The sequence below is a fragment of the Tinamus guttatus genome, unplaced genomic scaffold (genome assembly GCF_059628265.1).
Source record: "Tinamus guttatus ecotype Peru unplaced genomic scaffold, ASM5962826v1 Tinamus_guttatus_pri_ptg000524l, whole genome shotgun sequence".
NCBI classification, from domain to species: Eukaryota; Metazoa; Chordata; class Aves; order Tinamiformes; family Tinamidae; genus Tinamus; species Tinamus guttatus.
Genome location: NW_028289058.1, coordinates 352,664 through 380,445, shown reverse-complemented (window position 1 = coordinate 380,445; position 27,782 = coordinate 352,664). Strand labels below are relative to the sequence as shown.

Here is a 27,782-nt window from a genome sequence, read left to right as displayed (position 1 = left end):
GATGAGGCTAAGGCCCAAGAAATTCCTCCCATGTTATTTTCTGCCCAAAACAGATATTGTCAATTTGTTACAGTTAACATAACTCCTCCTCTTGAAAATGACAGTATTAAATAAATAAATAAGGGTATCTACTATTTCATTACATCATACTTTGTTTTTCTATCTGATTCTGGACTTCTGTATTGGCAAAACAGGACAATTATGCAACAATTCCTGGACTATTAAATGTCTAAATATTAAATGTCTCTATATTAATACAGAATATAGACCAGAATCTGCAAAAAATTACTTGATGGCTCTCAGCCCAGTGCAGCCAGACTCTTGGCTTCACAAGGGAACGCAGTGACTGAGAATGGTTAAAACATTTTATATAGATCTATATTGCCAGGCCTGGATCAAACACCAGCTCTCCACGTTTCCTGCATCAAAGATTTAATAGCACAAGCACCATATAACACTGTAAAAAGTTCTGACCGTGAAGGTATCTCCTCTGGGTTACGCTCAGCCCAGCTTTTTGGACAGGATAGGAACCTCAGCGCAGAGGAGTTAAGAACACTAATTAGTCTACTTAGGACATTTTGCAAATAAAATGCTTTTCACAAGCTGATACAAGAGACCTGGATACATAGCACCTATAACATGAGGTCTTTCTCCTACTAGTCTTGCATATTTAGACAGCGTGCTCCACATTTATGGGCGGATTACTTCTCCTTATTAGTTTTGTCATAGGGATGAGACTTGCTAAAACACTAGGAGCTGGCTTCACTCTACAGAGAGATTGCTGCCCCTGATTGCAAGGGAAACCTATGTGCTTGAGAAAGGCCAAATACTTACATCATAGTATCTGACCAAAACCTTTAAGAGATCTTCCATTACCTTTTCTTCATCAGAAAATACATCAAAAATGAGGACAGTGAGACAAAAACGTTAACATAACACCAAAATCCAGAAAATAGCAAAACAGAAATCTGTAGACCAGACCAGGCTTTCACTGACTCCTTCCGAATACCAGTTAATGCTCAGAATTATCTTATGCAGCAGGGCTTTGTTTGCTACACCATCTTTTGCTGACACTACATTTGCCTTAAACAAAACACAAAATCTACAAAAATAAAACAGAAAAACAGACTGAAGAGCAAGACGGAGCCTGGAGGACCACGTACACTTTCAGAATTAAAGCACCACGGTATCATTTTTTGGCTTGCTAATATATATAATTCTGGAAAGCTGGGGGAAGAAGGGGGCAGGAGCAGAAACAGGGCTCTTGGTAAACCTTCTGAAACACCAAATGACTCCTCCTCCCTCATGCCCCTCAGTAAAGCACAGGGAAGCAGTTAAGTAGCATGAACCAAGAAGCAAGAAACTAGCACACAAGTATTTATGAGGGGGGAAAAAAACCTAAAACTCCAAACTGTCATTTTACCCGATTTATTTGACTCTGGTTAAAATATTTTTTATAGCCTTGTGAAAGCCACTCTAGTTCTGCACCTTAGAAGCATCAGCGTATTGAAACTTCAAATGCACATGTTCTGCAAAATTTTCCCTGCCTTCTTAATAGATCTGTCTTATCTGCATACAGAGAAAGGGAATAAATCACAGGAGCTGCTCTGTCCCTGACCTTATAGGATGCATTTTATTTCTACTTCCTTTTTTAAATTGGCTTGCGGTCTAATTTCAGCTATTGACCTACCTACCTCCTTGCAGATCTCATTGACCTTCTGCATTTTTGGTGTCTTTCACCAGGGAGCAGACTGGAAAGACACTTGTATAGAAACTGAGTTGAATAGATTCAACCTATTTTTGACTGTAAGTCGAATATTGAATATAGTTCAAAATAAAGTCAAAATTCTGACCTGGCGGCATTGAACAGACTGCTATAATGCCAGAAGCAGCCCAAAGTTAACATGCTGCCTTTCTTTTTGCTTCATTTTGCAAATATTTGCTTTATTTTTGCTTCCCCATGCACAGCAAAATGAAAAAGGACAATTAAAGATGGTGCAAGTAAATTCTGCTTAAAAAAATAATAATAATTGCTGAAACGATAGGCATGTCAGCAGAACGAGCATATGCCCTGGCAGAAAAAGCATTATTTAAAAGCCTGAAGAAATTATTTAAAAACTTTTATAGTAACAAAAGAAAGCATAAAAAAAACTTGCTTATGATTTCAGCATATATACATTTGATTAAATAAAATGTTCCAGACTTGCACATCACCTCTCTTATCTCCTTACAAACCTCAGCTCACTTTCAGAGTATCAGATCAGGAAAACAGGTAACCCTGATGGACTTATCATACCTTCTACTTTAGTCTGCACCTAGGTATCTTCCAGAGACTTATTTCATATCATTAATGGACTTATTTTAAAAGTTTAAAAACAGTATTTGTATTATTCCTTCCTTTTAAGTCCACGTAAACGCCCACTGGCTGCCAGTGTAGTGCAGAATTTCAGCATCATCCATCTTAGTTGGAAAGCGTACACTATATTGTAGAAAAATAATTAAAAAATAATAATTGTGAAGGAGTTTATTGTGGACTTCATCGGACTTACTCTGCATCTGATTTTGGGGGGTCCAGGGAATCAAATGATTCCTTTTAGCTCTCCATGCAACCTCACTAAGGGCCAGCTTCATCCAAACACCCTTCCCCATAGATCTTTCACTAACATTCTCATTCCTGTGATTTAAAACAAAACTTAAATTTATCTGCAGAAAGAAATACCAAAAGGACCAGGAAAACATAAATCATTTTGTAAGATTGTCTAAAAAAGTAAAACAGTCAGAAACATCATGAATCAAATGCACACTAAGACAGGCAGCTTCCATGGAAACTTTGACTGCTTTTATTTGCTATGAAAAAAAAAATGATCTTGCCCGTCACAGTGAAGATGGTTCAAATAAAACCACACAAATCATTGCTTTAATGAACGGATAAGGAAAAATGTAAAAAGTCACAATAGCAGGATAAAATGAGGATTTTAAAATCCTATCATATTATTTTCAGAATTCATTTTACTTTTCAGAACAGTTTTGAAATGTCATTATTGACTACAGTGTGTGAAGCTAACTGACCCTTAAAAGTTTAATTGCTAGGGAAGCAGGATAGATAATGGCAAAAGGTTTCCTAGGTCCAACATGGAAGGAGAAAAATTGCTCAGTAGCAAGAAAAATTATTAAACTTATTCAAAGTTATTTTTTCTTATTTTCTTATTTTCAAACTTAAACTTGTTGCCTTAAAGACAACAAATTGAGAGATCAAATAACTTGAATTCAATTGTCTTCCACCAAAAGCAGTATGTTGCACCAAAATGGTTTCAAAATATTAAAGTTTGTAACTTGTTCATAAAATTTGACAGCAGAAATTCTTATTTTGTGACTCAACGTTTAAAAGATCCTCCAAATGGTCTGTTAACATACCCTATTTCAAATAGCACTTGTGCAAGTAGGAAAATAGCATTATGCACATCTATTTAAAAGCATCCTTGCTCCAACAGAGAGGATCCCAAGTTGTGTTTGGAATTTGAAGCCAAAATCCAGACACGTGGACATCTGCTTAGGGTCACCTCCGATACCTCCATCACCACAAAAGTAATGAAAAATACAGAGAAAGAAAATGTGTCAGACTGAGGTCTGTTGGAGTGAAACATATGAGGTAAAAATACACATTTTTTTAATCACTCAAAGCACAAATAGTTTCATAGTGAGGCATAAAACCATTTACATCCAGAAAGCCTTTGAGATTGTTGCACCTTCCTTCAAAGGACAGTCACCTATTATGGCCATGCATTTCCCAAATAAACAAATATCCCTACAAGTACAAGTACATTAATTATTTTTAACTTCACATGAATATAAATATATGTATGATGACCACATAACTGGGCTTTTAGATGCTATTATGAGAAGAGCCAGGCTGCCAAAGTGTTTTTAAATTGCAGAAATCCAGCAGAAGCAGCAACTCCTGCTAACGATGTGTTTTCTAATGATAGAATTTAAAGAAAGATCTGCCTACAAATGCAACATCTTCCCTCAAGTTATTTTAGTGTTGTTTTTAAAGCAACCACTACCTGAAAATCACCCATTTGCAGCATGTGTTTATCTAGATGGAGTGTTTCTGAGAACTAAATAAGCATTTCAGCATTTGCGGCCCTGACTGGAATGCTATTTTGATAAAACTGATTTTGAATTATCTGGCGAGTTATCTTTTTTCTTCAGCTAAATCCATTCTCGTGGGTTTAAAAAAAAATTCAAGGCACACAAGAACATGCCATAAAACATCCTGAATCAGCTGAGGCTGATTTACGAGCTAGGGATCTGCCTCCAGCGTTACAGTTCCATACAGTAATCGTTGCTTTTCAAGTGTCACATTACAAAAGGAATACAACTATTGAGAAATTAACTCCTGTGAAAATTCATTAATTGATGCACAAAGTTTGGAAGTGAATTTGCGCTCATAAATGCTACTTCCGAGGGCAAGAAGAAATTAAAAGAAAAACCTCAGGAAATAAAGTAAGACTCAAGAGCTGATCTTGACCATACATGCAAGAAGTAATGCAGTTTATAATGGCTTTTTTGCGGGAAGGAGAGGCAGGATAAGGGAGTGTAACTTTTAATACTAAACACAGTTCACTATGTGAGTTTAATGGACTCTCAGACTTCAGCCCATGATAATTTATACAGTAATTAGTCACAACTCTTTTTATTTCTTTTGAGCCACTCCCAGAAGGGAATTTTGTTTTCCCACTGTATATATGGAAGATAACAAGGTGATAACTTGACTCTAGGAGCCTAAGTTCAGAACACGTTGGTAGAAAGGTACCCTAAGTGTAATTTCAGCATCTCAATGATTCAAATATGACACTTGGTGAAGACGTATCACATCCTAGAAAAGCACAATATAACTTGCTCAACATTTTTCAGCTCTCCAAATAAGAGTTCTCATCAACAGATATTCCATGGAGGGAGATGCTGGGAATTAAACATGACACTATTTAACTTCATACAGGAGGAGGCATCTCAAAGGGGTCTACATTGGCAGGAGAAGGAATGAAGCTATGGAAGAGCCTGCCAGTGTCAGCATATCTGAATATTGCATTGGAGATGCCTTCTGCTGGGAAATTTTCACCCGAGTCAAATACAAACACCCTTTGAGTGAACGTAAAAAGAATTACATCACTTTTGCATACATTTATAGAACTTGACTCACACTGCTTTTTGTAGAGAAAAGGTTTATAAGCAACACTTTTGCTTAAATAGGCACTCCAAAACATACCTGATAAATGGAAGTTTTAGACATTAAGCTCACATGAATAAGCCACGTAAAAAATAAAAGTGTCAAGGGAGAAACATAGGAAATGAAATCAAGGGGCAGGGAGAAAGGGGGAGAACTATTTAGTTTCTAACACTTCATGTGTTTGGCTAAACCTCATTGAAAGTCTGTTAGCCATTTAATTTAACTAGAAATGTCTAGTCATCTTTATAGAGCCAGTTATTTGAACTGTACCTGTTCTGCCCTCGACAGACACAGCATCATAAAAATGTAACATAAACAGAGAGATGTCTATGGGCTTCTGTTCCAGCAAGGCTGGGAAGCCTGCAAAAAATGAGGCTCAAGGCAGGAAGCAAAACAAAAAGACAAGCAAAAGACAATGTAGTGAATACACACACACACACGCACGTATATACACACATATAAAGCAAAAAGCAAGAGCCAAGAAACAGAACAGAACGTGTAACTTATGAGAACAAGCATGCTGTAACTTAATCCAAGGGGGGAAAAAAAGGGTCTGCCTAATGTCACTCAACAGATTAATGGCAAAGTAAAGAAGAAAACAGACTTCCTGCCTGCTGACTGCACTAGAGTCAGCGCTGGATTGCAGTTACTCCACTGCCACATGTGCAATCTCTCTGCCTGCCCAAAAGCTTTATAGGGCTGTAGACTGAATTTTACTCGCCCTTTAAGAATATTATATATAGAGTACTGTATATATTATTTGATATATATGCATAGTATATATTGCAATTTAAAATACAAATTGCAATTTCTGATTAATTCTGTGTGCAAGTAAAATAGAAATGCATTAACTACTCAGGGAGGGGAAAGCAGGGGGAGACAAACGGCACACGGTGAAGAAGTGTCCAGCCACCACCTGTTGGGAGATTTCCAGAAAATAATCTATCATCTTTCCATTTTCCCTTATTTTCACTACTTACCTGGTCCATCATCCCTACCTGTAGGATGTAGCTTATACTTGTATATTTATATAAGCATACTTTTCTCATAAGGGCCTATAACATAGCCCAGATTGTGGTTTACAGAGTAATCACATATACATGTCCACACATTTGGACAGCAAAACTCCAAAAGAAACTTTCTGCAGTTTCCAAAGCAACCAACAAATGCCTTCCATTATCCAGGATGTAAAGGGAGGGAATATTAAAGATTATTACTACTTATTATTACTACCAGACAAGAATACTAAGCAGTACCAGCAATTCACAAAGACACAGTCAAAAATTTTAGGGGAGATTGCATGCTTATTATTTAGCCTCCAGGTGCTTTAAATCATAAGAAGAATCATTGATTTTAAAGCCAGGAATCATTATATCACTCAAGTTGAATCCAGTTCCATGAAGACAACATATTTGCCCTGTGAAGAACCCAGTGATATGTTCATATCCTATTAAGTGTAAGGTGGTGTGAAATAAGGGTATTTCAGTCACTAAAATTTAAAGCTTGAACAATCACCTTTTTCTCAATTCACCTGACTGACTTTCCTGCGATAGCATTCTCTATTAATCTAAAAATCTTCTTTACTACCTTTCGAAAGAAATAAACACTTCAAACTCTGTGACTCCATCTTTCGAGTTATAAAACACATCTTTTTATGCAGTGGAAGTTTTCACACCTTATTATCCTTTTTATTTTTCAACATAGGTTTAGTACCTCTCAGTTTTACTAGAACAGGTTGGACTCTTAACAAGCAGAAAATATCTGGTTGAACAGTAATAACTTAGAGGGTTATTGCAGAAGTACTATCTCTAATCTGTTACTCCACAGGTGAGGCATAATTGAGGACAACATCCAGAAAAACCTTAGTCTGCTGTATATAGAACATATAAGGTAGGAGAAACACTCTCAGTAGCATGAGAAGAAGGTGCCAGCTGACCAAGGAAATTACATGTCAGCTATGCATCCATTTATTGTGTTTCCTCACAAGAAAGTACTTAAAAGAGGCCAAGAAAAGCTCCATAAATCTATTCATGTGCCAAACAAAAATAAGCAGAAGGAAGGGTGACAACTTATTGCAGTTTAGTAGAGTGTTTCATAATGAGATTCCAACCAACCAAAACCAAGGACAACTGTCTTTACAAACAGAGGAAAATATGCTCACTCCCATCTCAGTTAATAGAAAAATTCTATTCATATCAAAGTCGTAAGAAAGATCTGCAACATTGTAGTTTAATGTCTAATCTATATTACTGTTACATTTTTTGGCACAGTTCTACTTGGAATGCAGTGGTGTGATGTGAAAAAGTGTTTTGTTTGCAGACTTGGAAGGAAATCTGACTTGGACTAGATTGCACAACAAGGAAGCCAGCAAAGAAATAATTTGACACTCACTATTTTGGTGGGGGGGGGGGGGGGAGAAAGAAAAAACACCATAGTTTACCAAAATTTCAAAATTTAGAGTACTTTGATATTTGTTATTTGAAATTAAAAGGAAAAAAAAAGGCAAAAAGTGTCAAACTGCCAAATTGCTAAACACCCATTATGTTCAAGAATGCTTTAAATCTACAGCAGAAAAGCTGCACCTAATTTCCATTTAGAACCTAGTTTACACAAAATGAACAAAGTTACCATAAGTTATATACAGAAATGAAGGTATGGGCCCTTTGGTTAATGGACATGAACTACTTCAAAGTAGTTTGAGGCTAGTAGGTTCAATACCCTCCAAATACTGCAGACATAAAAAGCAGTTCTACTGGCTATGAAACAGAAAAGCTACTAATCCTTAACATTAACACATTACATCTCAAAATATTTGTGACAAATTCCATATATCTTCTTCTTCCAGAGCTACTACTGAATTAATTCAAAGTCTGCAGTGTCTGTTCAGCACAGTACTTCAACATGCTCTCAAAATTGCACACAAGGGATTACCTAAACTCTTATCTAAATTTGACTTCAGTGAAACTTAAGCAAAGGATTATAACAGAGCAAGCACACCAGGGTTTTATTCAATGGGCAGCTTGACGTGGGATGGACTCCCTTGGACTCTTATACAAGAGCTAAATCCCCAGTTTTATAACATGAGAGTTGTGGGCCTTTAAGAAAACAGTTCTTCATAGAGCAAGAGAGAATTTTCCCAGGATGGCATGTGTGGAAATAGTGGTAAATGAAAAGCACAATGTGAATCAAATTCCAGTCCTGTTACAAAATCAAATGATTAGAATATTTTCAGATTGTCACTGTAAGCACATATACAAAAGAGGAAGAGGATCAAAATGAAGTTTGGGTGGTATCGTGGTGCTAAATTCAACCAGATAACGTTAAGCAATACTTACATTAACAGTTTACTTTGTGGTATGAAAGTTTATATGCTACATGTGAGAGCTACACATGCAACACTGGAATATTGAAATATCTGTTCATCACGTGAATTCATATGGACATTACAGTTTTGCTCATCCTCCTTCTGACAACAGCTCTTGGTTGTGCCTTGGCAACGCAAGGATCATGAAGTCTTGGATCTCTTTCCCGATCCATCAAATATCAATGCCAAGTAGAAGAACGGTTATTAAAATGAAGTGGAAGGTCTTTCAAATTGGACTGAGAGGAAACGGTCATCTCCATTCCTGAAGACTTTTGGTTATCATTGATCAAGGACAGAGCAAACTCTGTGACTTAGAGTTAGGAGGATCTACTACATCAAAAACCTGAATCATCATTGGCTAGAAAGAAAGGCCTTTTCCTATTGATCACTGATACCATTTCCAAAGTAGAAGGAAGAATGTGGTAGCAATTCTCTATGAAGTGAAAAATAAAACCTTTACCCTAATAAAGAGAATCTTCTCCCCAACTCTGTATCTTCCTTGTGAAAGGCGCTCCACACAGAATTTATTAGGGCATTTACAAGGTGGATCTTCAGAAATGTGCTTAACCTGAAAATTTAAACAAAAAGAAAGTGTTAGAGAAGCAAAGATAACATTCAAGATAACAACAATAGCCAGATATGGAAGATAAGGTCATTGTTGAAACAAAAGTTAACACAAAGTTCAAGAAGTATTCACTTCAATATTTTTGATTGTTTGCCCTTGGATGATTTTTTCCTCCCTCCCCCTCTTTTTTTCTTGGACAGATACTAATCTGCATACCCTGCTTCAAAGGGAAAATTGTAGAGCTTTTCCCCAGCCAAATTCTGTTGAATTTAAGAGAGTTTTGCGGAACTATGAAGGAGGCAGATCTGAACGAGGACTCAGGATTTGGCACATCTTGCATTGATCTGAATGGCACTGCTTTGAAAGACCTACACCTCAATGAAAATAGATGCAGAAGCCTGTGATACGACCACAAACCATGGTCCAAGTTAACTTCGTGGCCACTCAGAAGGGTTTCAAGGAGAAAAATGCAATCCAGGATTCAGCTCCATGCCAAGATGCCCCCCAGTATTGCTGGTCTCCTTTGAAGATCTCCAATTTAGGGAGCTAATGGCATCAAGTGTAAAGAAGAAGGCTCTCTAGAAGACTACATCAATGCCAAACCTGACTGCAGCACCCCAAAAAATAAGAGATGAGAAAAGACAGATCAAAACTACTCTTTCCAGCTGCATCAGCTTTACTGAAGCCTCCTTTAAAAACTTCCATTTGCAAGCTACCGAAGGCTGGACTTTCAGTTGACCTAGAAGTAGCACAACCATCGATGCCAAAGAGCAGATCTTCTTAAGCAAACTCTTTCTGGACATTCACACTGCAGTTCTGTTAAGGAACAACAAGTACCACATTTCCATGTACTCCATTTCACTTCAGTGGAAGATGAGCCAGTGCGTTGGTGGCAAAGAACATAAAAGGCTGGAGGAACTTCCTAAAGGGTTTGTCTACTTGGGGTAATATTCCTGTGACCTTTTCAGATACAGTATGCAAACCAAGGCCCTGTAATAAACAGGCTGAAGACTGGGAAAAAACTCAGAACAACTAACCGATGTAAGTCCAACTGTTTCAGGGAAGCAAAAAGAAAACCAACTAAGCTATAGGACTAATAGATATTTTGGTTGTCTTGATTATTAGGAAGCAGGAAAGATTTTTAGATCTGCTTTAAACATGTTAAATAAAAATAGAAAGAAGTTAAAAATTAACCAAAATTTCTCTTTCCATACTACACACAAGGGCTAAAGTGAAAGAAGCCTTTTTAATTAATTTCAAGGCTTTTAAATGGTTTCTGAAATGATTGTTATCTAAATAAGTTTAGAATCTTGTAGATCAATAGGTGGCAATTAGTCTTAGCTTTTCTAAATAAGGTGGCTTATCTTTGTGAAAAATATTTCATTTTTAAATTAAATGTAGCACAGGGCACACATGGGTATTTGACACATAACAAAAGTGATTCTCAAGTATCAGATGAATTAATTACTCTCCAATTGAATGCATTGAATTATTTCAAAATGTTGATTCCTGCGATTCCTATGAAGAAATGAGATTTAGACTCCATTTCTGGAGAACCTGTCTCAATAGTTTTATTGAGACAGTCAGGGTATAATAGAAATAACTTTACTGGAAGCAGCAGAGGATGACTTAAATCCAGCATAGGTTGCTTAGGGTGCAAAAGATGCATTCCTGTGTCTCCTGAAGTACCGCACAAAGTGCACTAAAAGCAAACTCGGTCCGAGACCTTCACTGCCCATCCTGCTGCTGAGGCTTCCATAACTTTCCAACCCCAAAAGACCCAGAGGTATTATTGAGTGGGATTTGGAAATCAAATAACGAAGCAGAGCGAAGAAGCATATCCTATTTTATTTTGTGTCTGGACTATATGAGCACTGCTGCTATTTTATGTTGCGAATGTCTGGGGCAGTGAGGGTCAGGAATCTTGCTGGATGAATTCCATTCTGCCTCTATCCCCACTGCTTTCTAAATTAAAGAAGGTGACTGGAGACAACCTTCATATTCCTGCATGATACACAACTGCCTTCCTCCTTCTGCACATAACCTTCCTGCTCTATTCTCTTAAAGCATGAGGCAGAGCTTCTGGAAAGTTGAGGAAGAAATACAAAACGTAAGAAAAACGTAATAATTTGAATCAAGTAATACGAAGTCCTCCAAAAAAAATGACCAAACATTATATTCCATCTGCTTGTGGTAACTGAAAAGTGGCACATGGATTTTTCAAGAAGTGCTTTGTAACTCCCAGGTGGCATATCTACCATGGAATATAGCAGTTACTATGGTAACTGCTGCTTTTTATGGAATATATTTGTACTTTCCAAGTTTAACCTCTTCGTGGTCGCAACATGTGCCCTTTCATCTGAATGAAGCGGTTTTAAATGAAAAACCCTCTAGGGCTTTTAAGAGAAATCAGCACCACAGAATAGGGCAAAGAGTATAATAAAAAAAAATCAATGCTAACAATGTAAAAATAAAGCTGAATTTTCTTACTGTGTGAGAAACGTGCAGAGCTGCAGCCTAAAAATTAGGCTGAGATTACTCACAAGTGTTTGTTGACAATTTGTACAAGACATGATGGGCCAAGTCTCATAATCCTGATTCAGTTCTCTCAGACATAACACCAAGTGGGTGTTGATGAATAAGAACTGGTTTAAAAAAGAAAAAGGAATGGAGTAAAAAGAAGGGAACTTGGCCCTAGACAGAAAGCGAGCCTAAGCTGCCGATTCTCCTACACAATGCTACATTTTTTCCAAACTTCGGACATAAATAATTGTGGTCAGGAATAAAGAAGGAAAGGCTTCCCTATGCACTTACAGCATCATCCAGCAGCTTCCCTGTGCTCTTTTTCCCCGGAGACTTTGTGGGTGATGGTGAAGGAGATGGAAGGGGGGCTGAAAGTGTTTCCTCTTGTTCAATCTCTTTTTCCAACTTTATTAATCCAGGCGGCTCCACCCCAAACCTTTTGAAAACATGCGAACAAATTACTAGGGCTTTTAAAAGATTTCATATTTTAAACAGAACACGACAGATAGGAATTTGTTATTGCTCAATAGCATGATATAGAAAGCATAAATTCTAAGTACATTAATAAAGGAATACAAAATATATGAAGTACATCAATCATTGATGCCATCACTCGCAATTAATACCAAGACTGAAACTAAATGGCATCTCTCAAATTTACAGTAAATACAGTTTCTATTCAACTTTTCTGTTTCATAACCTATGTATTGGTGAATTAATAACCCACAAACAACAAAACGCTCAAGAACTGCTTCATTCCCTAGATACGATTCAAGTTCAACCCATTAGCTTTTATATTTTAAAACACCCTTTCAAATCACTTGATATCTTATACCTTCTGCTCCCAGTTTTCAAAGAAATCCACAAGGAAAGGGATTAAAGACATAAGATAAACCCAGGCACAGGTAATGACCCAGTTTACAGATAATTAAATGGAAACTTTTAAGGCCAGTATTTTTCAAGAATGGCTAATGCTTTTCTTAACCTTACACATGACTGCCAGTCTTCAGGGCTCCATTTACAGTGGCAAAATTCTTGTAGTCCACCTAAAACCTGCTGTTTCGGCATGCGGTGTCTCATACACAGGAGGTTAGAGAGAGGCTCTAAGAGCAGTGCCTGCTTTTGAAAGCTTTATGGCCCACGATTAAGTCAGTATCTCAGCAAGAAGCAGAGATTATGTCAGTATCTCAGCAAGAAACAGAGCTTGGAAAGATGTCAGGAGTCCAACAGCCCATCCTATTTTCCAAACCATTGATAATTCCTCTCTGCTTTTTACTTTGCCAACATTGAACAAAAAAAGAAAAGAACAAATCAAGGGATCTCCTTTTCCAGGCTTCAGCTTCAAAAAGCAATCATATAGTTTTCATAGCAAACTACTTGTGTAAAAGAAACCACATTTTCTCCTGTCATAGGAAAAGTCTATAAAGGCAAATGCAGAAGAATGCTGACTTTTCCTAAAGGTCTGTACACTAAAAACAGCGAGCAGCACTTTGAAAGAAATACAAAAATTTAAGCTAAACATAATGTTAAACATAATGTTAAAATCAGAAAGAGTATGAGCGTATATATTGCCTCTTGTATTTTGATGATAAATTTTAACATAGTCACCCTAGTGCCCAGTAAGTTAATACGAAGAAAACGAAGAACCAAATCTGTGCTTGTATTGGCTTCTAACTGGTGCAGCCTGCCTAAGGAAAAGTCAGCCAACGCTGAAGCCAGCGCTTATATACAATCCATTTACTTCCTGTCTGTCTGCAGATGCCGACAGGCTGTAAATCATTAAATTCCCACCGGGCTCTAAGCCTACACCTGCACGCAGCCTTACTCATCAACTAAACCTCCCCTACTCTAAGTAATACTTTTGCTGTTTTTCATAATCTCCACTTTTCATCATTGCGATGGACTTTTACAGTTCCCTGTGATTTCAGTACTCTGAATTTCTTCTCCGATGAACTGAATAAAACAAACATATATTCCTTACACGCCGCATCAACCTGAAGCAAAGTTACGAGAAAGCTAAAAGGGTAGAAAAAAACCTCTTCAGAGAGAGAGGGGGCTGTCAGGCAGTAAAGGTACAAAGTCTGTTCTGGAAGGTATGCTGAGAATTTCCTTTGCTGCTTTTTTCTAGCCTGCCTTCCCATAACTACAAATGAAGCAGCATCAGACTGTAACATGATCCCCACTAGACTTCCAAGAGCACCACTTCCCGTTTTTTTTTTTTTTTTCCCCAAGAAAAAACTGAATAAAATAGCAGAAAGATTTCCAAATTGCTCAACAGACTAATTTCATACCGAAGTCATCTGGGGGTTATTTAGCCTCCCAGAGTTTAATAGCTGCGTAAGTTCATTGTTTTTGCAGAAAAGGTAACTTAGCTGTTGTCCATCATATAACTTCGCTCTCTATGCACACTCAGACAGCCCATACTCATCTATTAGCAAATAATTAACTTTTCCATTAAGTGCTCATTAAAAACGTAACATAGGCAACTGATTGCTTTGGCCCTCGCATCGTTTCACTTGCAATGATTCTTTAAAATACTTTAAAAACTTGTACAGGAATGCTGGACACATGCAACTCAACACCACAGTGCTGTGTATCGCCAAAGCACAACTTTATCCCATGTGACTCTTCCTTCCTTCTCTCATAAATGCTCTCATCCGCCCCACAAGAAATCCACTGCAGCACACAATGGCCTATTTCATATATTCCAAGTTGACAAGATGACCTCAGAATTTTGTGTTCATCAACAACCAAAATCCAGGAGAGTCCAGCAGGCTATTCTACCGTGATTAAGTACCTATTTCTTTCAGAATAACAGAGCAGTTTAGGCCGGAAGGGACCTCTGGAGATCAGCTCTTGTAAACCCTACCTCAAGGGAGGGCCAAATTCAAACTTGGAGCAAGTTGTGCAAGGCCTTGTCTGTCCACTTAAGTTTCCAGCAGGGTCCCCAGCCTCACAGGGAAAGCTGCTCCAGCACTTCACTGTGAACGTTTCCTCCACGTGTTGTTGGTATTTCCCCAACAAGAGGTCACACTGGTTTACCATGCATCATGTAGTCCATCCTTCGAGTGCATCTTTCTCTAATTCAGCTGAAAAGGCTTCATGGGAGATGATAGCTTAGCTAAAGTGATGGTAAATGATATCTATTTCCCCTTATAATGAGCTCAAATTTACTAGGTTGGAGTTAAAAATACATCTTCCCCTTAAACAACCCACAAGCTCGTTAGTTTATGGCCCCATCTCAAGTCAATCTGCATTGATATGAGAGAATTACATTGACTTATGAGTGTTTTAAGACTCTGACAACTAATGGCAATCTAGTAAGGCAAATTGAACTAAGTGGCTAAGAGCTAGCGTCTCTTTGTGAACAGGCCAATTTCTGCTTCCAGAGCAGAAAACAAAAAGGAATAATAAATTATTCAGTGCCTCTTATTCTTCTGGTTCCATAGATATTCACTGAAGCAGCTTTTTAAGATCTCTATTTATAGCTTCTCTTCCGGAAAGCAGAACCCGAAGACTGTTAGCAGACCTAGTTTGCTTTATACAGCAAGAAAACATCTGACTTGTTCTCTGCTCCTTAGAGCAGCACAGCACTAAGGTCAATTTAACATGTTCTTCCATATGCTCAGAGGAGGCAATAGACAAAATAATATCTCTTTTCCTTCTACGTATAGCCCTAGTTAACCACAGCTCTGGTAAAATTTACATCACACAAGCTTATGCTATTTGACCCCTAAGCTAAAAATAAAAATAAATATAGCATTTATATATATATATTATAGCATATATGTATTTACATTATAAAGACAATACATGTAATAAACACAACAATAAAACTGTTATTTTGAAAACCAGATAGACCGCTTAATAAATGAAGGTATAATATCCCCCTACACTTTTTTTCACGCCTCATACAGCAAATATCTGAGACATGAAGCATGAAGACAAATATAACGGGCAAGATTCTATATCTTAATTCCTTCATATACTGAAGGAGATCTCACTGCACAAAATGCTGGCTGGTTAAATGCATATTTTTATGGAACTACGTCTAAATCATTTTTGGACCATGTTGGACTGAACCAAGATTTTAGAGAGAAGGAAAAAAAAAAGGAAACACCCCAAGTGAGTTGTACCTAAAATACAGCTAGTTGTAATTCAATTCTAAAATTAAAATACTAGGTCCTAAAATAGAAATAAGGAGAGGTCTCTCACATGAATTGTAACTAAAAGGGATTCTCCTGAAACTAATGAGATTGCTTGAACAGCAAAACACTCAGGGACAGATGTAACTGTGGTTTCCATGAAAAACTGGGCAGCTCCACATATATTTTGAGACAAAACTACATAGGTCAGGGAAAGATCAGTTTATTAAGTTATAAGTTAATTAAGTCCTGTTGTTTATAGACAGATACCACTGCTGGAAGAAACAGCTCAAGGAATTTTAGAAAAACAATAAAAAAAAAAACAAAACCACGCAAACCTAGGAAAAAAAAAGCCTTTCATTCCAATACGAAGACAGCCAAAAAAATACCTCAACTGCATTAATACAGACTTCTTTATATTGCTCAAACTGCCCATAAGATCTTCTCAAGCAACATCTTTAAACCTAACCAGTGTAAAAGTTAGCTTGAGATGCATTGATGTAGTGTCTTGATAGTCACTGCTTCAAAAACATAAATATTTTTTTAATACTTTAAATATTTTCACCAACCTTGCTGCAATCCTTCCAAGTTCGAGCAAACAAAGGCACACTTCCCTTGGCTGCTTGTGGAGAACTAGAAAAGCAAAATAAAGATGGAAAATATTTACAATAAAAGCTATTTTAGAGATTTTGGTGATAAACAGAACGTAATTACCAGCATCTAAACTCTTGACTGCTAAAGCTGGGTTTCCTTTTGCATCTGTAAAGAGGACGAAATTTAAGATTAAGGTATTGCAGTTTCAGAATACAAATGATTTAGGAAATTCCTATTCAATTATCCTTCAGTTTCTTTGAAAATATCAGTCTAAACCACTGAAAAATTGAGCTATTTCACAACTTGCAGGCAGTTCATAACTATTTAAAAACAATCAAGAGCTCTGACAGAGCAAGAAAAAACTAAAATATCAAAAATAAATGAAATTAAAATAATGCTTTTCTTCCTATAAGAGCATCCTTATCTTTCAAATAGCTCTTATAAATCCCTTTTTTCTCCTGTATATACACACACACACGCAGCTTGGATTTAGCATAAGACCAGAGGAGAACTCCTGTAGTGTTTAAGCTTCCTGAGCAGCTGTGCACCCAGTATGAATTTCTCTTTCTGAAGCACCACAAGTCCCAGATCAATTTGTTCTTGAATTAAGATAAGCAGTGCTTTGTAGAGAAGTCTAACAAAACGCATAATGAAACCCAAAATCAACTTATGAGGAAAGATTGGTGGCTGTTTGGACAGGCAAATCTCCTATTGCACAATAACCTTTGTGTTTTGGATAAAACTCAGGTTTTGAAAGCCTTCGTGATATCCAAGTATTTGTTTCTTATAATTTCACATTGATTTGACCCCTGAAAATTGTGTCAACATTCGTGTAAATTGGAGAAAAATGGCAAAATTAATTTGTTTTCAAATTACGGTTCAGCCATCTGCTGTATAAACACTGTGGTTACTTAGACTCACACAACTCTGACAAATGAGGTAAACTGCCGTACCTGAAAAAAAGATATTCAGTGACTAGTTAAAGCTTCAAAAGCCATTGCTTTCTCCTAGGTTGTATTTGCAGGACCCAGGATGGGAATGCACAGAGTTAAGGGTCTCAACTGACTTGCACAGATCTACGATGTCACCTAATCCCCACCCCAATGCTTTTCACTACTGTGCATGGAGCACATGTCTTCTTCCCCTCTAACCTCATCCAAATATAGTGTCAAGAAGTAAAATTACAAGAAATAAAAAACTAAATGTAAAAAGCACTAGAAAAAGCTCTAGGAAAAATATTTTCATCCTACAGACATCTCTTATTAGTAATTTAAGAGATGCAGATCTGGAAATTCAGCTATTCTCAGTATTCTTTCTTGCCACAAAGCAGCATTTTCATGAAACACTTAACTAGTAATCAGTAGTTTTTTAACTGTTAAGTACATGATCCATGAAACATATTCTGCTGCTTTGATTCTAGAGCAGTTGGGACTATACCAAAATAAAACTTGATAGTAAGAAACAGGCATCTCCCAAAACATAAATGATACAATTTTAAAATTGTCTAAATATTTCTGAGTTCCAGTTCACATGTTTACCCATCTAAAAAAACTTGGAGGGGGGAAGGAGAAGAGAATAGCAGTAGCTGATCATCATCAAGTTATGATATTTGCAAACAAATCTACAGGTAGGACCAAAAGATCTGAGCACGAAGGGTAAAATGTTTCTATTAATGCTGAAGATCTTTTACCCAAGCCAAATGCAAAGCTCTTGACTCTAGTCACATTTCATGCGCTACCCAATGAATTATGTGGAACAGTGGAATTGTTGTTAGCGGATGAGAAGCGGTGCAGGCAACAACTAGCTGTGGAAACGAACGTCTGGTCATGGGATAACAACACAAAGTGTTTCCAAGAAGGAAAGGTTAGCATTTCTGAGGACTATACCAGCATGCAGCATTGGGAACCTCAGAGAAAAACAAGGGTTATTTTGAATAGTGCAATACCTAGCAATAATTTAGATTATCACCAGTTTTGGGGCTACCAAACCCCCATTGGGGGCTACATTCAAGAGTGAAAGCCAAAGCTATGGAGATACAAGAATAGATTTCTATCCCTGTTTTTGTCTCAAACTTTCAGGATTACCTTGAACAAGCAAGTAAGACCACAGCCTTTTACCATGTACACTTTTAAATGCCTTGATTTCTGAGAGTTCATTTTCAGATGCTGGATGTCTGCTGCTAGTCCACAACAATTTAAAGAACTTGGTATTGATACTTTCTTTCAAAAAGCTACCCCCAAATTTACATTTTAATTCACCGACAGAATGGTAAAAACAACATTTCTTCCTCTTTTTTATTCTTACGTTAAAATATTATACTTCCATTGATATTTGCAAAGCATTTGGAGAAATCCGATTGAAGAGGAAATAAAAATTGTAGAGCTACTGCAGTGTGAAACTCACTTATTTTGTTACATGATGCAAGTATGGAACTGAAAAAAAATCTGTGGTAGTCCTCAAATCTAGTTTAAATTCTCACCTTCTGACCATGCTTCAGCTCCCTGGTGCTCAGTGCATGTGCACATATATGTGCACTCAGTTTTACTACTCTAACTGCACACATACGTAGAATTTTATTGTAGAGAGGAGGAAATAAATCTCATTTGATGACTAGAAGAAATTCATTCTGAAATGAATGATTTATAGGCTCGGGTTGAAACCCAACACTTCTAGCTATGGTTTTCTATAGCTTCCTGTGGGAGTTGCATCTCTCACTTGCTGAATTACTTACTACAGTCTATATTAGTATTTCCTTTTCAATAAAAGGCACCACCTCCACTTTTTGACCTGACAAGTCACTCCACTCCAATTGCCTTAAAAGACAAATATACATCTGCCAGACAGCATATTTTCTGCAATGGCAGCAATTTGTATTTAGTTTGACAAGGTAAATATTGGAAGTAGAAAAATAAATTTTAAGGAAAATATTAATATCTCCTACTGCTTCACCTAGATAGAAAACGCTTTGTCTTTAGCTAGAGGCAAATAATCATTTCTCATCAGCTATTCGGTCAATTTTTCAGAACTTTGTCCCTTGGAAAATTGAAGGATCTTCTTTTTAGATGGCTTTTAAATTTTTTTCCTAAAACTCAAATGCCTCCAGCAGTGAGTCTGTAAATCAAAGCAAGCTTTTCCTGGGAGATTCTAATTAATATCTGTGAGCTATTTATTTGGATTTTTAAATACATCCTTTCTGGTAGTATTTCTTCCTCATTTTGTATATGGAAACTATTTCTAGCATTAACATGTGGCTCTTGGATGCTTTCATGTGACTTTCAAAAAGACTATGTTAATTAATCTCCACAAGAGACCAGATGAAAAAATAAAAGAAAGGAAGACCTGGGCCACTGGGCGCTTACACTCTAACACATGGGACTCAAACTTCATGTCATATTCCACAACATTTTGTACCATTCCCAAACAATCATCCGCAACTGCATAAAGATAACATGTATCATAACATTTAAAGGGATTTAATGACGGTGGTACAGGCAGGCATAATTATAGCCTTTAAAAATTCTAGAGTATTTGATTTTGCAAGGTTAATGTCATTTCTGTACACCATTTCCTATAGATTTTCAAGCTTGTTGAGTGTCTATACTTCCCTATCAAACCTTGCCAAGGCAAATTATCTGAACTGTTATCTGTAGGATAGCAGCAAATTTTAAGTGGAGAAAATGCCTATCTAGCGCACGGGAAGAATGAATCTCACTGATCTTTGCTTGGCAAGAAGGCAATATGAAGACTGAGAAACAGCAGGTATAATTCTAGGTATCTTGACAGTTACAGATCCTTTCCTCCCATCCTGTCACCTCAAATTTTTCTTGTCTGCTCTATCTTGCTGCTCTCGGCATCTTTTCCAGATATTCCCAGTCACCCTTTCCAGCTCCTCTCTGGCAAAAGCTTCTTTCCTCTACCCGGCCCCATGTTTTTCCCTTTCAAGGATCTCCTCCCCTCAGTCTATCCTAGACTTCTAATTACCATCGTAACAGCTACAGATTTTGGAAAAAATCAAAAAAGATCTTTCCTCCTATGGCCTTTTATTTTCTTCTTTAATACTTACCTCCTGTCTTATAAGAGCAATTCTTGCTAAAGTTGCTTTGACAGCAGCTATTTTGCTCAGTTTATCCCAAATGTATCCTTGCAAAAGAGTTATAGTATGACATAACTAAACTAAGGGGCTTTGTTTCTCTTTTCTCCCTCCCATATTCAGCATCAGAGGGTACAGAAGTCTCAAAACAACTAACATGTCAAATACAACAGTTACATAGCTAGTAAAGGGCTCTAGAGATCATTTAAAACACTATGCATTTACTGGAATTCACTGATTTAAGGTGATAACCCAATCATAACAGTATCTAGGATGCTTCTATAGTCCTCAAAGCAGTAAGACATATTCAACAGTACTGGATAGTTTAGTAAAATGCTGTGAAAGACAGACAAAGTCTTATTCTGATGCAACCAGACATAAAACTTAACCACCTATTACAGAGCTGTCAATGTGTCACTGAAGGGTAAAGAACATACTTCCTTCTTGTAATATGAAATTAAATAAGATATTCAGAGTATTGATGTAAAACATCTTTTGCCACTATACATAAGACATTTTTAAGCAATCAGCATTTTTTTTTAAACACACAAATACAGTTTTAGAGTAGGGAGCTGAGGTATTTGCATCTGAGCCTATTTTTTACCCTAAAACACTAGATATGTCTGCTCCTCCACTTAGTAAGTTGCATCAAAAGAAGTCCATGTCTCCCAGTGCACACACATACCCACAGTCACAGAACATACAAGCACAGAAGATGAATACATCAATATCAGTGCTCCTAAAACAAGTGACACACATGAGCATGCTGGCACACTCCGTGGCAAACCCTTTTCTTGCCGGGTGGATTCTTTGTTGTAGAACAGATGCAGAATATTCATTGCTCCCAGATCCTACAATCATCCAAAAACACTAAGTTACCAACAAAGAGCTCGTAACTTTAACTATGTTCACCTAGCCAAAGCCATCATAAAAAAAAAATCTCAAAATTTTTATTATTTAGCCAAGAGTTTTCTCCACACAAACTCCATAATATAAATATCTCCATCAAGATAGAGATTCATCTTGGAGATGGTTTCATAAGTGGTTTTATAAACAAACAGGTTGCCATGTAATCAGTATATCCCCACAAAATCCAAACTATTACCCATTTATTCTTATCCCAACAAAATACAATTTTCTAGTAACCACTGAAATCGAGGGAGTTACTGCCTGGGCTGAAAATGAAACCTGAATTAAATCTAGCAAAGTGAAAAGTTTGAAAACAGTGCTTTTTAAGGAGACTTCTTTCAAAATCTTTAATGGAATTTTTAATTATAGATGTTTCAAGGCGTAATCATGATTAGGAGCATAACAAATATAGCCTTTTTTGGTTTTCTATTCATTTGGAAGCATGTCTTTGATCCTGTTACCTTGTTTTGTCGCCATCTACCAAAGTATTTAAACTTGTGCTTAAAATGCATAAGACACCTGAAGAAAGCAGGTATGCAGTAGTAGCAACTCATTTCCTGTTGTACCTTGGGGAAAAAAATCTGAACATTCATTTGTTTCTTTAGTCAAATAAAACCATCACAACCAACGTACTGCTAATTACAAAAATAGAGATTCTATAGAGACACTTCCAATTAATGTATCAGCCCACAAAAGATATCCAAAGACACAAGAAATGAGAGGACGAGGCCTACTCACCTGCTTGTCCTGATGGTCCCTAGAGTGTGGTAGAACAGATCCCCTAAGAACACTCAAAATTCTCATTAACAAAAACAGTCCGTAACCTTTTTAGATAGGGACTGCACCTGTCTGATTTAGTGTCTGTTTTAGTGTCTGATATGGTCCCATTCCTGAGAAAAACATCCTCATATAACTTCAATCTAAATGCTGAGAGGGGAGTGTTGGATACCTTGACTTGTAGCTATACTTATAAGATTCAGATATAAGACTCAGAGTATATTTGCTATATTCAAAGACTTCAGCTCACATCAGGGAAGAGACTTTTTTATATACAAGCAATTAGAAATAACAATTAATAATTGCTTGGGTAGCATATGTCTCATTTTACCAGTCTGACTGGACTTGAGACTTTTTAAATCAATGATATGTCATAAACATCTTTTTCAAATTTTTCATTTTCAAAACGTCTCTCCCCACTACTGTAGAATTATGCTTAAAAAACCCCAAAACACTCAGGAATATTTTAGACAGTACAATGACTTGAAAAAAACATCTGTGCATCATGTACATCTACATTAAATACTTGCATACAATAAGGCAGGCAGCATAGAATAAAAGGAAGAGAAAAATCAATTAAATCAAAAACATGAACACAGTAACACTCCTTAATACAGAAAACATTTGCTTTATCACTGACAATTTACAAAGACTTCATACACCAAAAACAGTTTATTATTCATGAAAAAGTTACTTTCATAACTATCACTTCACCAAGGTCATCCATTCTCAGAAATGCAGCAGTCTGACAATGCTATCCAAACTCTAACGTGGGGTTATTGCTTTGAAGAAGCAAATTCACCTTTGCTGAATTTTTATTCAGGGGAAAAAATTGCAAAATTATAAACATGTTATCTTGTTGCTTCAGTTAACAGAATAGAGATCAAGACTGTCAGTTCTGTGAAACTATGTTCTTTGCCAGGTATTTTCTCCTGGAGAAATACAGCTTCATCTCATTAAAAACAAACAAAAACCTCACAGAACAAAGCAATAGTCAAGCTAAAAAAAAAAAAATCACTTCACAAATAACAGTGAAAATAGAGCAAGTCTGCAAGAGAAGGGGAACTGATTGGTTGCAAGCCACATAACTCCAGTTGGATGGTAAAAGACCTTTTGAGTATCAAAACAAAGAAGTGTCTTGATACAGTACAGTGTGTTCACTGATCCTCCATACAAACTGGAAAGTCTCTCATCACAACACTGTTACCCGCGTTCAGATAGCAACCAAACAATTACTTCTCTTTATTTCATGGTATTCAACTGAATTACAAGCTTGAGCTAAGATAGTCAGACATTTTCCATTGAAAGGAGAGGATTAAAAAACATGAAGAATACGTGCTATTAGAATGATGATTTGCTAAATAGTCCAATTCTTTTGAAAGAGTACCCGGAAGCAGGATAATAATTATCCTGAGTTGCACAGAGGAATCAGCTGGAAAAAAAGATCAGCGTAGGATGCAGAGATAAATTTTCCTATTATCTCCCTTTTTTTCTTTATCTGTTCATGTTTCAGATAAGGCTCAAAAATGATAAAAACCAGCTGAAGGTCAAGAAAACTACAAAAGCAAAAATCCTTTATAAGGCCAACCAATACATTAATAAATACATACCCAAACCTTCCGATTCAAATAGGCAGGTATCATCCACCCCTACATCTCTGCACCATGATAAGAAATTTGCTGTGTTGTCTCGTGCAAAAAAAGACCCTGAAGGTGCATTGGCTTTGCAGGGAATCTTCCGTACCGGTAAGGTCTGAAAAACAAAAGCTCTCTATTTAGATACACTTACATATGTGCATGATGAAATCAATAAGCAGTTTTTTCGTAGATGGATAACAAAGATGTCAATATATTGCCTTGTTATGAAAGAATACGAAACAAAAAAGAACAAGAAATCAATGGCTCATTAACCGCAAATTTTCATCTGAAACGCTATTAGCAACTTATTCCAGATTTGGGACTTGATGTTTTGCACCAGTTCATGGAATTAAAATATATATGTACAGACTTATTACGCATTGAATTTATATGTATTTTATATAAAATGGAGAGACTTTAGACTAGGAACTGAACTTTCCTAAAATTACATACGAAGTTAGTTTCCCATGTCTACTATTTACTTAACTTTGATATCAGATATGAGAATCTGACCACAACAGAATAATTATCAGAGCCATTTTCTCGCTTGCGTTTTGTTTGCCCATTTTCAAACGCAGGGAACAGACACATACATCCTCTAGGGTTCAGTTCTCATTTGAGGTTCTCGCATGAAATGTAGATGTCATCCACAACAAAAAAGGAAGAAAGAATCAAACATTGTTACTCCACTCCGCTTTTTAAAAAAGCTCTAAACTATGGAGAAATTCAGTCTACTTGTTTGTATGAGTATGCTGTTTTTACTATTATAAGCATTTGCTTATGGCAATTGTTGGTAGCATATTGATTTCAGTTTTAGATTGATTCTAAACATTTCAAAATAAATTTAAGTAAAAAAAACAATGAAAAAAGAAAAAAGAGAAAGAAAAAAAACTAAACTTCCACTGGGGGTTCAAGACATGGACAAAACTTAAAGATCAGAGCATGGGAAAGTTGTTAAACCTTAGTTTGAAACCCTCTCCATCTTTTTAAGCTGTATTTTATAGTTTGCGGGTTTTTTCCTCTCTCTCAGCAGTGATGTCTTCTCTTTTGGGTTTAAGTCCCCAGGCTCCCAAGAGTTGCCCTGTAGTTAATAAAAGCTGCAGAAGAGCTCAGTTCCTCACAGACCAAGGCATTTTTATCTATTAGTACTGGACTTATTTCTTAGATCTTATTTCTTCTATTGTACAAATTGCTTTGAAAGCTAAGGAGTATCTGTATCTCAAGGCAAAGTCATGCCATACAGTAGAGACGCTTCACTTTCAACTTTGCCCTCTGACTTACAATCTTGAGGAAGAAGTCATGAAACATTGGCCCATCTTTGCTCTAGCCTACAGCCTTTGCAGGAGAATTTAATTGGACTGTGGAGAAAAACAGGTAAGCTTAAGAGAACGTCCACTTTTATCAAAAGGAGCCGCTCAATTCCGTGGCAGCCTGTCTGAGCGAGCCTGTCAACATAAGAGGGATTTTCTTTCATCATTTTCTTCCAAAAATTTCAGAGACAAAAAGTGTTCTGGGAAAAGTTTCTCCAAAACTTGGACTTTTGCCTTGGAAGATGAGCTGGGAGTCACGGATGACGGCAGCATAGGAAGGAGCAATGTCATCCCCCGAGGAGCCATCCCACCATGGCCATGTTGGGGAGTCGATGGCAACTAGACAGTCTGCTGCTAATCACACACGACAAGGGGCTGAGTCTGGTCCAGGTGCATCCAGGGGCAAGGCTCAGCACGCCTGGAGGGTCTACCTACCAAGTCCAGCAAGTCAAGGCAGCAGGAACATGTGCTCCTCTGCTTAAAAGAAGGCTGCGGGGAAGGCAGCATGAACAGCCAGGGCCCAGGAGTTCCTGGAGTTTTCCCCTGCGACACAATCACGCTCCAGTATTCCTAACATCCAAAGAAATCTGCTTCTACACGCTTGGTATCTTCTCACTTAGGTATATATGGCTATAGGTGCAAAGAGAAGTGCTTTCAAGGATAGCAATTCAGAGCAGATGACCGATACATCAGACAGATGGATACTCAGAAATGGCAAACACCTGAATTTGAATAAATAAATGAGTGCTGAACAGTAAAGAAATACAAGATCAAAAAAGCTTGAAATCATTTTATGGAAGCTCTACTAGTCAACCATCTCTAGCATCATAGGATTTCACTGATATATGGCATCTTATATACGACATCATTTCCCAGAAACTTAAGTTTGATGAAGACCATGGCAAAAAGAAAGCCTTCCAGTGCCCTTAATTCAGTATAATCTAACAGATCACAGAAATCATAAGACTCCTGTTTTCTTGTCACCTAATAAATTTTCTTACTCCGTTTTAAATAGAAGTCTCATTTTTAATATTTTAATATTTTGAAAACTATTACTGTAAAGCTCTTTCTTAAGAAAGATTTCAATGCACAAATATTCTCTCCCCATTTGTTTAAGGGGCCTGCATCCCTCAAAAGTGCTTTCTAGCAGATCGTTCTGAAGTAATTAGGTTTCCATATGGCAAAAGTGACTTCTGTTGACATAGTATAGAATAACCACAGTTGCTTTGAAAGAGCAGTGCCCACATTACTCCTATCATGTGTCACGAGCACAGCTCCCCAGTCGCACTCCTTTTACAACCTTGTCTCGTGGATGTGCGTGCATGTGGTTTAGTGCAGGATGTGAAACACATGACGCCATCCCGGAAAAATGCCGCCAGGTTCCCTGCTAACCCAAACGGGACTCTCTCACGCTGGGGCTCTGAAATCACATGAAAAAAAGAAATATTTCTCTCTTTTTTCCTCCCTTCCCTAAACAGAGGTTCACAAATATGTGTTAAAAAAAAAAGAAGTGACACTTGATACTTGAGTACAAGGTACCTGAACTGTATCTTGAAGACACTCTCATTGACAAAACAAGATAGAGGTTACTTCAGTCTGCTTTGCAGCACCTGTATTCAGATATCTTGAAGAGCTGTGCCATAAAGCATGGGTAAAGATGAACTGGAGTACTGGGTTCAGCTCTGGGCTTCCAAGTACAAGGGGAACATGGAGCTTCTAGAGAGGGCCCAGCAGAGAGCAACAAAAATGATTAAGGGTCTGGAGAATCTGTGGTGTGAGGAAAGACTGAGGGAGCTGGGCCTGTTTAGCCTAAGAAGAAAAAATTGAGAGGAGATCTGATCGACATGTACAAGTACCCGAGGGAGAATGTAGGGAGGATGGGGCCAAACTCTTCTCCATGGTGGCCAGTGACAGGCCAAGGGGTAATGGGTACAAGTCAAAAGACAGGCAGTTCCACCTCCATGTGAGGAAGAACTTCTTTACTGCGAGAGTGACAGAGCCCTGGAACAGGCTGCCCAGAGAGGCTGCGGAGTCTCCTTCTTCGGAGATCTTCCAAACCTGCCTGGATGTCACCCTGTGCCACATGTTCTAGGTGTCTCTACTGGAACAGGGGGGTGGACTAGATGATCTGTAGGGATCCCTTCCAACCTCAACCATTCAGTGATTCTGTGGACAAGAAATGAAGCAGTAGAATCTGTGAGGGAAATTGCCTCTTGGATGAGGTGGACTCAGCTCTCTACCCCTCCCCGGCTTGCTGTGGCACAGATTCCTTTCTAAATAGAGCTAAGGAGCCAACACTCCAAAGTATACACTCAGTAGGTATGGAAAATTGATATGATGAACTCCAAATATAGAATTACATGCATCAAAGTGGAAAATGTGACATCTCCCATCACAAAAAAAAAATCCTAAGACCAAAAAAAAAAAAAAAAAAAAAAAAAAAAGAAATCAATGACAGCCAGTCCTCCCAAAGACAAAATGAAAATACCCCCAAAATTTTGGGGGTAAAAAGCCCCTCGACAATTTTGAAGGCTTTGTAGAGTTATCAATAAAAAGCACCAACCTTGTCAAAAAACTCAGGACCAGAAACAGCTTCCTGACTAACGAAGACAATGTTCTTCAGCAAACATAGTAACTG

The 27,782-nt window shown here is 37.4% G+C and overlaps 1 protein-coding gene across 3 annotated transcripts in view; it reads right to left on the bottom strand.

Annotated features, from left to right (window-relative positions):
* GAS2 (growth arrest specific 2) overlaps positions 1-27,782 on the bottom strand; it is a 67,618-nt gene that overhangs the window by 13,967 nt on the left and 25,869 nt on the right. For all 3 annotated transcript variants that reach the window (XM_088533844.1, XM_088533843.1, XM_010221487.2), the window contains exons 4-7: positions 23,808-23,949; positions 16,397-16,460; positions 11,974-12,118; positions 9,055-9,162 (exon numbers count right to left, since the gene is read on the bottom strand). In XM_088533844.1, the coding sequence (XP_088389970.1) occupies positions 9,055-9,162; positions 11,974-12,118; positions 16,397-16,460; positions 23,808-23,949 (459 nt within the window). The remainder of the gene's footprint in view (positions 1-9,054; positions 9,163-11,973; positions 12,119-16,396; positions 16,461-23,807; positions 23,950-27,782) is intronic.